Source organism: Pelodiscus sinensis, chromosome 3 (genome assembly GCF_049634645.1).
Source record: "Pelodiscus sinensis isolate JC-2024 chromosome 3, ASM4963464v1, whole genome shotgun sequence".
NCBI classification, from domain to species: Eukaryota; Metazoa; Chordata; order Testudines; family Trionychidae; genus Pelodiscus; species Pelodiscus sinensis.
In genome coordinates this window covers 112,158,289-112,170,744 of record NC_134713.1, presented here as the reverse complement: position 1 = coordinate 112,170,744, position 12,456 = coordinate 112,158,289, and the positions used below count along the sequence as shown (strand labels likewise).

Here is a 12,456-nt window from a genome sequence, read left to right as displayed (position 1 = left end):
TAAATTGTGAAGTTTTAAAAATATGCTCCACTATATATAGTTATACTAGAAGATTTACTTGACGTTGCTCAGGTCTTTAACTCAGTTTTTGTTTTTTTGAAAAATAAAATGAAAATGTACAGTAAAACTCTATTGGTCCGGCATCTGGTAGTCCGGCTCCGGCACCATCAGGAATCTGGAAGTGCTCCGGGCAGCCGTACCATTGGAGCTGCTCTGCCCCCTGCTTCCCTGATGCAGCCGCTGCTGAAACTAACCAGTAGCGGCTGAATCAGGGACGCCTGGGGCAGAGCCAGACTATTGGAAGGGGGGGGGGGAGAACTATGAGGGGTCTGGGATGGCATTCCCCCCACACCACCCTAGACCCCTCATAGCCCCCCCTTCCGACAGTCTGGCATAACTGATAATCCGGCACCCCCTGGGTCCTAAAGGTGCCGGATAATCGGAAGTTTACTGTATATGCTTCATTTAAATCGTTGCTCTCGAGTGGAGCTGGGGATGAGAGGTTCAGTATGCAGCCTGCCCCAGGCATAGAGGGCAACCCCAGCAGCTTGGGGCTAGGGGAGAAGCACCTCTCCATGGCTGCTACAGCTGCAGTTGGCAGGAGGCAGGGGAGGGCTGATTGTTCCCCAGCTGGGACAAATCCAGGTTCGGCCGCCCCCTATGCTCCCCAGCCAAAATGAGGAATGCAGCAAATCATGCACTTCCCCCTTGCTCACTGATGAAAGAAGAACAGCCAGCAATGTCTCTGTACACATTTTTTTGGGGGGGGAGGGGGGAGAGGAAGTGAGTTTCAGTCCTAAAGTGTACCTGGGATTTGGGGCATACCCCCAGCCAGCCCCTTTCACCTGCTTGGTGATTCCGTCTCTTTACTGTATGGTTTTATGAGACGCAATCCCATTTTCTTGGCACAACCATATTCTTTCTTTGCTTTAAGTTAATGAGAAACGAAAGCTGTATACGGGCAGTCCCTGGTTACGTACAAGATAGTGATTGTAGGTTTGTTCTTAAGTTGAATTTGTACGTAAGTCAGAACTGGTACATATTGTACCCCAGGTGTCCCCGATTCAGCCGCTGCTGAAACTGACCAGCGGCTGACTACAGGAAGCCCGAGGCAGAGCTGCTTTGCCCTGGGCTTCCTGGAATCAGCCGCTGATCAGTTTCAGCAGCAGCTGTCTTGGGGAAACCTGGGGTGCTGCCATGTTGGTCCCCGCAGCGCCGAGGTGCAGCGCTGCGGGGACCAACCCGGCAGCGCCCCAGCTGCTCTGTCCCAGGCGTCCAGATTCAGCTGCTGTTGAAACTGACCAGCAGCGACTGAATCGGACACGCCTGGGGTAGAGCAGCTTGACTGCTGCTGGGTTGGTCTGGTAGCACTGACCCTTGGCGCGGCGGGACCAACTTGGCAGCACCCCAGCGGCTGACTTGGGGACGCCTGGGGCAGAGCAGCTGGGGTGCTGCTGGGTTGGTCCAGTAGTGCCGCACCTCGGCGCCGTGGGACCAACCTGGCAGCCCCCCAGCTGCTCTACCCCAGGCATAGGGGAGAAAAGCCTGGTCTGCTGGGGGAGGGGGAGGAGGGCACACTAGCTGCGCCCCCCCCCCCCCAGCAGACCAGGGAGACGCGGAGCGGCTTTTCTCGCCACAGAGGACGCGGGCGGCAGGACCACGGTGCGTCTCGGCAGTCCCGCCGCCCGCATCCTCCGCAGCGAGAAAAGCTGCTCCGTGTCTCCCTGGTCTGCTGGGGACGGGGAGGGGGGGCGCGCTAGCTCCGCGTCTCCCTGGAGAGGTGGCGACAGTGGAGGAGGGTTATGAACCCCCCCGTTCATAACTAGGGGTCCGACTTAAGTCGGATTGACGTAACCCGGGGTCTGCCTGTACTGAATTTGGTGGTCTTAGCTTTTACCATTTGGAGGAGTTCTTGAACAGACTGACAAACACTCTCTCAAACATATAGTAGATAAGATCTCTTTGGATTAGTTAAGGATCAAGTAACAAATTTTTTTTACTAGCATCTTCCCAGTTGCTCATATTTGTTTAAATAAAGCTGGCAGCATAAAGAGGAATATGACAACTGCCACACTCAAATTCATAGTGGCAATTTTTGCATTTCAGGTCAGTGGTCACTAGAATGCCAATAGCCAGCCATTCAGTTTTTCACAACACAAACTACTGATAAACTGGAAGGGCAACTGCATGACCGAACAGCATCTGGATAAATGTACACTCTACATATGCACTCCATTTTGCCTTTATTGTTCACGAATACTTAAAAAAAAAAATTCTTCTTTAAAAGAAGGTGCCAGTTATGCAATCCTAGCAGTCAGCAAATAACTGGACTGGTACTAGTTTTGGAGCTTAGCAAATGGGCTAACCTCAAGGGGAAATGAAACAAAGTGAGTAGGAACAAGAAAACTGAAGAAGCAAGCTTATGTTCTAGATCAGTGATCCCCAACATTTTGGAGCTGCTGGGCACCCGAGGGGCGCATGCGTGGTGCACTCAGGGGCGGCGGCCACGCATGCGCTGCACGCCCAGGGCGGGGGCCGTGTATGTGCCACATGCCCAGGGTGCAAGAATGGCTTGGGCTGGCCCTGGTCACTCGGCGGGCAAACAAATGCCCCGGCGAGTGCCATGGCGCCCACGGGCATCGCATTGGGGACCACTGTTCTAGACATACTTAGTCCAACCTCAGTGCAGGGAGCTGGACCACATTACTTCTCAAGTTCCCTTCTAGCCCTACATTTCAATGATTCTATCAGGCAAACCTGTGGCATGTTCTTGTTGCATCAGCTTCAATAAGGGCAAAGGGCAGGATCAGCCCCTTTTTCTATCTTTTTTTAATGCAGTGCTGGAACTATGTACCTCTAAGCTCTGCTGCAAAGTGAATTGTTTCTGGCAGCAGAACAATACAGATCACTAGGGCTGCACTGACAAGTCAACCAATGATAAATAAACCCGGCCGAGTCAGATCTGATTAAGTACAATAGCCACAGAAATCTTTGGAAGTTCACTAGTTTATTTTTGTTAAAGAAAGCAAGATTCACTTGGGTAGGCCTGCTCACGTGGGGCGGGGAGGAGAGACCAAAGGGAGCAGCTGTCCCGGGGCTTGGTGACTCAAAAGTGCACCGGGACTCCCAGCTGCCGCCACTGCTACTGTGGGAGCCAGAGCCCTGGGCCTGGAGCGCTGGGGGAAGAGGGTGGCACATCATGGTCTGTATGGCACTGAGGGGTGGCTACTCACCCATTCTAGGGGTGCAGATCCAGGGCCCACACATACACCTTGCCCAGGGGGCCCTGGAAGCTGTTGACTTCCCCATGCTTGGGTTGTCTATTACTTCCCTATTTTTAGGTAATTGCTATTAGAGTTTCTCTCATTCTGTTTTTCTTTTCCAGAAATATCACTGATTGGAAATACAATATGTAAAAGGAGTGAAGAGGGAGGGAGAATTAGAAATGGTTATTCTGATAATTATGAAAACTACCTCAGGATACCTATCTATTAGAAGAGAAGAGAATAAAATTTCATTAGGCAAACTTATTCCTCTTTTAATCAAGTCTACCAAACACATGGCAAGTCTACCAAACACATGGCAATTTACAGCTTTTATCTATTACCCACTGTGAGAGGCAGACAAATTAAAACATTTGTGCCTGTAGGCAACCAAAAAAACCCTCTCTTGTGAAAAGGGGGCTCATCAGTCCAAATTCTTTTCTTTTGTCTCTTTTCTGACTATAACAAGGCTAAATTTTTTTCCTACCTTCTCATCCCGGAAATTGAGGAATTGCTGAAAAACTTCACTTTCTGAAACAACTGGATGACGACACATCCTGGTCATCCAACCCTGCAACCTCTCCATGCGCATTTTGATAAATTCTTCTTCAAAACGCCCTGCAAAATACTGAATAGTCAGTACTACATTTCCACTTTAAAAGCATTCTTCAGTCTCTTAAAATAAGACCTAACTAACTAAATTTGGTAGATTATGAAATGGCTATTTTTATATAACTTCTGTATCTTAGAGAAAGATATGTTAGTGATTGGTGAATAGGGTTTAAAAAAAATAGTGGCCAGGACACATTTAAGGAGCTCTCTTGATTTGTCCAATTTTGCAAAAAAACCGAAAATGGCACATCCTCTGTTTACCAGGGAGTATAGTTAACTAGTTGACCCAAAACACAGAATTTGCAGGCATGCTCAAATTGAAGGCCTTTGATTAAAGCAAAGATAACTGATGCAGATATCAATTTCTGAAGAAAGTGTAAAAACAAAATGGAGTAGCATTTATTTGTTAAATAAGGTAATAGGTCATGTTTATAATCCTTTTGTAATGTCCAATATCTGTTAAGTGTTTACATAAAAAGCAGATGCACAAAAAAATAACACCCACTAGTACCAACAAATAAATAGCTCTTCATTTCCTCAAAATTGATAAATGTTGTAACAATCAATGTCAAGATTTTCCCCCCCACAAACTGGAAAAGATTAATCTAACCGACAAGCAGAATTTGGCATGTCTGAAGCATTACGTTTTTGTAACTGCAGATTTAGCACATACCATTGAAATGATTACATTTTAAAAGAAGGTTTCTGGTGATACACTCTTTTTAAGAGAAATTTCCACCACTGTATACTGATATTACCTTTGTTTTGTTAAAATTGGGAAAAAACCTCACTCATTTATTGAGTCCAACATTTTTCATAATGAATAGCACACATTTGAAGAGACTAAGTCATTTATATATAAAAACCTGACAGTTGCTATGGCAGCAGCTTAAAATCCCACAGAAAACTAAGTGATCAGATACAAATAAGGAAAGGTGCTGGCAATACTAGCTAATTGATATGTACAGAAGTATTGAAATCAAGAAACTATAGCCATACTTAACATCTAGTCAATTAGAATAATTTAAAATGGATGGAAAAGACAATATGCTGCATAACTATAAGTTTATTGTCTGTCCAATTGTACTAAAGCTGCAGTAATGTCTTAGTGTAAGGAGACATGAATAGTGACATATTTGGAATCTTTGTAAATTGTATCCATAACAGCCAGGAAAAACATGATTCCTGTTAAAATTCTCATCTAAAAGTAATAGTCAGGGGGCACAGTAGCAGGCTTTCCACGGACTAGTATCTCAAATAGCTTTTTTTCTGTCCAGACATCCTCTGAAATAAGACTCCTGAGCATGCTGAAAGATAACTACCATTCTAAAAGAAAGTTTTATTTAACCCAATTTCTAAAGGAAATAAATACTCTTTTTTGGCACAAATCAAGAAAATCACCCTTGCTTACAGAATACCAAAGACAAAAGTTTAACCGAGATGCCAGATTCTCCTTTGAATTCTTTTATGATCAAATTACAGTGAAAGCTAGACACACATCAAGTCTTCTGGTTTCTTTAGTTCACGTGCACGTGTTTAAATAAAAATACTCGTGGAATTCTAAGCATAAGGCTAGCTTAGCAAAAACAAAATCACTTCCTCACTTTTCAATTTCCTTGGCACTTATCCCAACATTTGCATCAATGCTCAACTTTCTTCACACACAGAGGGGCTGTTGCATTTTCAGTGGTACATAAAGCCACGTGGTTGGCTGCATGCCGTGTGTATTTATTTGTGTGTGTTTTTCTTTCTTACTGCCTTTTTTTAAAAGGCTGTGTAAATATAAACAGAAATTACATATTTTCTTGCAGCGTAGATCTCCATTTCCTGCTAAATGAACTTAAATACATTCATGGTTAACGAGCCACAAAATGCTACCAAAATGCAGAGATTGAGATAACACAACTGTGATGACTGAGCTACTGAGACCACTGAAGGCCCAATTCAATATCCATTGAAATCAAGACTCCCAATGACGTCAAAGGGTTCATGTCAAGCCCTTATTGTTTTAATATCACTAATCAGGGCAGCAGGTTACATAAACAAAAAACACCTAATACAACCTTTTTCATCAAGTATAAAAATCAACCATCAAAACTCCCAATGTAACACTTATGAAAAGAAAAGTGATAGTATACCCTCTGTATGTGGGCCCTCCTCTCTCCCCCACAAATTTCCCTTTTATTAATTCTTTTCTTCCAAACTTAAAAGGCTCCCATGTAATGGCCTTGCTGAAAAAATGAAGAGTAAAGCTCTCTGAGCCATTCCCAAAACTGCACACAGGGCTGTTTCAGAATATTGAGACCTTCTCCACTGACTCAGGACTGAACACTCTCCTTCCATATAGCTTAGTTTCCTAGCTTAGTAGGAAAACGATCAAATTTGAATTTTGCTGATATTGACACGCCAGACGACTGTCAGACCACCATGGCCAAAAGACAAATTATTCTAACTTAAATAGTAAAAGTACTATTATGCCACCTTTTCAAAGCCATCAAGAAATAAGGAAAAGATCATTATCAGATGACATTTTTTTCCTTTGAGTTCACAGTGGGAATCATTTACCTGTGACTTGCTTGTCAGGAAGAGATGGGATTGGAATGGCAAATCCAAATTTACCCAAGAGACGCTCATATAACCAATCAAAGTGTTTATATCTGTGGTTGACAGATCGATTAGTGTTCTGTGGAACAGACAACAGAATTTTGATGGATCACTTTAAAAAATTAAGGTAAAGTCACCAACAAATGGTTAATGTGACAGTCTGGTACACCTTTAGCACGAAGTCTCAAAATATTTACTACAGGTTGAACCTCTCTAACTCAGCACCCTCAGGATCTAACCAGAGCCAAACCAGAGAGTTTGCTGAACTACGGGAGGTTAATATTATCACACAGCATTACCAACAATTCCACTCCTTGCTGGGGGTAAATTAGAGCTAAATAACAGCACAGAACACTGAAAGCTAGAACTGATGGCTGTAAACAAATGTTATGGGACAACAGGAAACATGGCCACACCCAGGGTAAGTGGACATCCAGCAAACAAAAATCATCCTGGTCCAGCAACATCTGTGGTCCAACAAGTGCTGGACTAGAGAGATTCAACCTGTATTTAAATATGGTGACCTGAGGCAAGAATAATGGAAACATTAGCTATCCTAAAATAGCAGTTATCAATTGGGAAAAAGTGTAATGTTTACCTAAGTTATATACTATCATTTATAGCCATAAACCTCCTCCCCTCCCAACCTTCCCAAGTTTACACACAGAGTCGAAGTCCTGTGTCACACAAACTTACAGTACATGTTAGCTGATATTCAATGTAGCTCTTCAAGCCATACATTTTGGAACCTTTTTTGGGATCTGCTACTATGCAGTCAAACGTAGAGGTAGGATAAACCCACATAGGACCATAATCTCCAATCTGCAAGAAGTTACAAAAAATATTAAATTTTATAAGTGTAAACAGAGCATCCTTAACGAGAAACCAACTAAAACTTTAGCAAGATACTAGGACACTAAGCATCCAGGGACTGCACTGATATTTAAGGGCACTCAGCTGCTTGCAGGAGGCATTGAGGGCTATTTGAACCATGGCCCTTAGACTCTTAGAGACTTCAACCTCTCATTTATAAAAATAAATCAGAGGTACACAATGTAACTGAAGTGGCTTTTAGAAATATTATTGGTTACAATTTTGATTAGCATAAGCTGTTTTTCTACCAATGTATCTGTATTAAAATAGCTGCTAATGAAAAAAGGCTACTACTGGAAGATGCTGTCCTTGATGACTTTTCACCAGAAATGCCCAGCTCTCTCCACTGAATAATCTGCAGGTCTTTTGACCCTCTGAAGCCTGATGTTAAGTATTCCTGCTGTATTTAACGGGATTACTGTCACAAGGGAAGGTGTGCAGAGACTGGGCTTTATGGTACCTCTATGTGAGGCCTAAGTTACATATCGCACAGCCAAGCAGAATACATTGTAAGCAGCATTCCAAGAATACTGGAAATATTAGTCAGTCAAAGCAGTAAGAGATGAAGAGCCTGATCCTGAGGAATACCGCTGAACATCTGCAACTCCCATCAAAATCAAAGTGAGTTAATCTGGACAGTGCAATGAATGAGGACAAACGTAGAGATGAATTTTAAGCAGCAGGATGCAACTTCATTCAACTTAACACAGGGGATGGGCGCTACTTGCTTTGTCACTCATTCTCACATACCAGAGTGGACTCTCCTCAGCCTACCCCCAGCACTCAGCATACTACCAGACTCCTACCATCACCTCTCACATCAGGAAGGGACAGAAAATATTAAAGAGGGGAGGACCTCAGCCCACAGTGTCTCCCTCTATCCCAGGTGCACAAGGCCCATCAGCAAAATCCCAAGTATTTTACTTCTTTTATTAGCCTTTTTACCACACTGGAAACCCAAGTGCAAACTGCAGTGAATTAACTTCCCTACTAAGTACTACCTCAATTTAAACAAATCCTATTCCTAATTAACCTAATTTTTGTGCCTCTAGAATAATGCAAGTAAGGCAAAAAAGCTCCCAAGGCATATGCAATTTTGGCCCCTTTGGGAATAAAAAATTCCTTCATGATCACAGAACAGGCAGTCAGTCAGACCCACAGCACCCTCAAAAGACATCTAGAAAGCTACCAGTAAGGCGTCAGGAAATGGGCTGCAGGAACAGAGCAAAAGGCTCCACATGGCCCAGGGTTAGGGTTTAAATTAATGAAAGGACAGGGTGAGGAACCATTCAGGACCCTTCCTCCTTTCAAATGGCCAGTGACTATTTTTCCCCCATTCAGCTGGGCCTCTCCCAATCACCACCAGCCCTATCAAGTTTCCACCTGTTGAGGCAGGTGGGTGGCATTTGAGATTCTGGGCACTTGGCAAGATCAGGCCCTAACTTCTTGCAAAATAAAAAAAACAAACGCATTGAAAAACATTGTCAATGGTACATGAGGCATTAAGTTACCTAACTCAGCTTTTACTTACATGTTGGTACTGGTCTCCCTCAGCAGTTATCTTTTAAACCTCAACATGTCTTAATTCAGATGAGTAAAAAAACAACTTACAATTATGGAAATTTTCTCTTTGGGTTTTACTAGCTGCTTTGCCAACAGATATTGTTCCATTCCAGGTTTTGCAAATCCAGGAAATCTAATCAAAGAAACAAAGTGACTGAATTCCTTTTTCATAATCCCTTCTTTGACAAGTTCACAATTTCCTGCCATATTTTTAAATACTCATTATTCCTGATGGGCTACAGAGAGGTGATATCTTAATTACACTAGATGAAATCTGTGCTAATCATAGATTACTCTGATGACTAATTATTCACTGGAAAAAAAAAAGTAAAGCTTCAGCTTTTGAGTAAATCATCTTTATTATTCATGAAAGTACCAGATACTAAGTTGATTTCTGATTGGTTGAACTTCACAATAGGTCTGATACTCAAAGCCAATCAGAAGAAGTATGACAGTGAAAGAGTTTGCAGCAACTGCCATTCTATTACATCATCATTCATCAGCTAAAATGATTTGAATGATCAGCCATTTTATCTGATAAACAGAATAATGAACTAGCGGTAGTTCTGCACATAAGTGGGATCCTCACATGCTTTATCCGCTAATCAGAATAAATAAATGAAGGTATTGTGCCCTCAAATCAAAGTTTACATTACAAAACCAACCAGAGGAGTCCAATTTCCTCAGTCTTTTCAATGAAATAACTGAACTAAAAGAAGCTGACCCCTTGAAGTACTGACAAGCAGCCACTGTTTATATTGAGCAACCACACGACTAAAATGGGACTTAAATTCACAAATTAATTGGTAATGCCCCTGAAATAGGGGGCTTTGTTGTTGGTGACAGATTTTTAAATAGGCTGTAGTGAACAACAGTGAAATCTGCATTAACAGAAATAACATCATTGTAAAAGAACATGGTCACAGGACTTCTGCTTTGCAAAGTCAATGCATCTGCATGACCTAGTCAGTTTCTCATAAATGTATCACTTGTCCTACTAGTTACACAGCAGGAGCCACCATTCCATCCATTTTCTATTCCACTGATATTCAATTGTAACTACTGAACAGTTTCTCAAATCCATTTACGCCTATTTATTATTCTGGGAGTAATAACCTATTTGACTCAAGATGAGATTTCATCCTGTTTAAAATTTGGGCCAATCTTAAATAAATTAATAAAATTAGAGTTCTTATAACTTTGCAACTTCAAACAAGTATTTATACAAGTATTTATTCTTTAAAGTCTGTCAAGCTACTTAAGTGAGCAAAGATTATTCATGTGAAGGGTTGCAGATTCAAGCTCAGTATTTTCAAAAAGGTACAAATCCAAAGTAACAGAACATAAACATCCCTCTTGGAGTTCAGTGACAAAGACCTCAATCCTATCAACGTTATGGTTATACAGTAATAGCCCTTTTATGCAGTGCTTCACCAATTATTTATTGCAGTAAGATCAATAAATTGGTATTGCTGACCTACAGAGAAAGTCTGGTTTATAGTGTGTTTGGTGTGAGGCTGGCCGCGGGCTAGGGCTGGGGCATGGGATGGCCACGGGGTGTACTCTGGCAGGAGTTGGAGGGTAGAAGGCCTTGAGGGCCAGCCAGAGAGGGCACTCGCCTCCAGTGGTCCCTGCAAGCAGCTCCCCAACCCTGCTGTTGCTGGCAGAGGCAGAGTCAGACATGCACACTGCTTCTGTCCCCCCTTCCCGGCTCCCAGCCTACTGGCCGAGAAGCACGGCTAATGGAAGTTACAGAGGGTGGTGCCTACAGACAGAGGCAGCGTGCCTGCTTATAGCAGAGCCACCTGGCCATGTCTCTGTCAGGAGCAGCAGGGCTGAGGAGCTGCTTTGGGGATAATTGGAGGTGAGCACCTGCCTACCCAGCTCTGCCACCACTCCAACTCTCCCTGCCGAAGCCCCCTCCCAGAGCCTGAGCCCCACAGCCCCTCCCATCCCCCTGCCCTATACTCTAACCCCCTCCTTTTTGAGATTTTTTTCATTTACCAGCATGCCGGATAAAAAGGGTTTTCACTGTACATGTAGGGTTGCCAAATGGTTTCAACAAAAATAACGGATACACTTGACATTACATCACAATCTACATTACATCTGAATTAGAAAATACAGGACATTTATATTTTCTCAATTTGTTTCCTGAACAGAAAGTTCAAATACTGAACTGTACAGGTTCAAAACCAGACACCTGGGAACCCTATGTAAAAGTGCCTAGCTTTATGCACACGAACAAGTTTACTCAAGTCAATGGGCCTTCTTATATGAGGCAAGTTAATCTTGTATTTGCCAGATTGGAACCTTTGTCATTGATTGCAAATGTCTTATACTAAATGATTTACTGTAAATAACAATTCTGATTATGGCTATAAGGAATAACAGATTAAAATATAATAAAGAAAAACATGACCAAATCTTAGTCTAAAAAGAATCAAGTGTCAAGCAAAGGAACTGTATGTCAAAGCCAGACACTGTACTTAAGTTTACTTCAACAAGAACACCCTAAAAAATTCTGTTCTAATTTTATTATCTATTATGGACATGTAAAGTAAAGAAAATCAAGAGCTAGCAAGAGCCAATTAATCTGTTCTGTAGAAGTATTGTTTTTCTGTAAGAGGTAATGCTGACATTTGGTCAGAATATCTTATGAAGTTCTGATTATTAGCCTAAAAAAAGTTAGCTATAGGAAGCTAGTCTTATGTAGATTCAAAACCAAACGAAGGAGGGAGAAATATCCCAGATGAGCAGCGCTCACTGATAAAGTACATGACTCTCAAATATGCATGATCGCGTGCGCGCGCACACACACACACACACACACACACACACACACACACACACACACACACACAAAGAGACATTGAATTGATGGCGGGTACATTTATATTAAAAAGACTTATCAAAACGGAGGAAAATACTAAAATCTACTACTAATTTCTTGTTTAAAATATTTACTATTCAAGCAGATTTCATTTTCCCTGGACTTTTTTGTTAATTACATTGGTCTTAAGCTCTCCAAAGATCTTTCATAAACATTACAAAATCAGTCAGACAAACAGTCCAATTGCCTGACATTTTAATGTTTTTTTAATCTAAGTAATCTGATTGCATAGCAATGCATATGAACTGCACAGGTTTGGACTGGAGAGCTTTTTCCATGCATATTAATGAGTATTAAAAAGCTATTAAGTAATACTTAATTGAAATATTTTCCTACATTTTAAAAATGTGATTTTTCTTTTCAGGGTCAGCAGATGGAAACACCTCTCTCTCTCTCTCGCTCTTTCTTTCTTAAAACACTCAGCCTCTGCATTACATAAGAGTTATAACAAATCTATTGTGGCTCTTTCCAAAGAAACTGATATCACTATGCTGACAACAAAATAAAATGCTTTAAACTAACAAGCGGGCTACACTCCCTGCTCACTATGCTCACCAACCCCACCCTGTCTCCTGCAGCTGGATCATGGCCTCTCCTGGTACAGCAGGAGCAGGGTTGCCACTAGCCCTTCCTGTGGCCAGACGTGGC

The 12,456-nt window shown here is 42.2% G+C and overlaps 1 protein-coding gene across 3 annotated transcripts in view; it reads right to left on the bottom strand.

The window, feature by feature from the left end:
• SNX9 (sorting nexin 9) overlaps positions 1-12,456 on the bottom strand; it is a 115,170-nt gene that overhangs the window by 38,848 nt on the left and 63,866 nt on the right. For all 3 annotated transcript variants that reach the window (XM_075924522.1, XM_075924521.1, XM_006114991.4), the window contains exons 7-10: positions 8,964-9,048; positions 7,176-7,301; positions 6,441-6,558; positions 3,751-3,881 (exon numbers count right to left, since the gene is read on the bottom strand). In XM_075924522.1, coding sequence (XP_075780637.1) covers positions 3,751-3,881; positions 6,441-6,558; positions 7,176-7,301; positions 8,964-9,048 — 460 coding nt within the window. The remainder of the gene's footprint in view (positions 1-3,750; positions 3,882-6,440; positions 6,559-7,175; positions 7,302-8,963; positions 9,049-12,456) is intronic.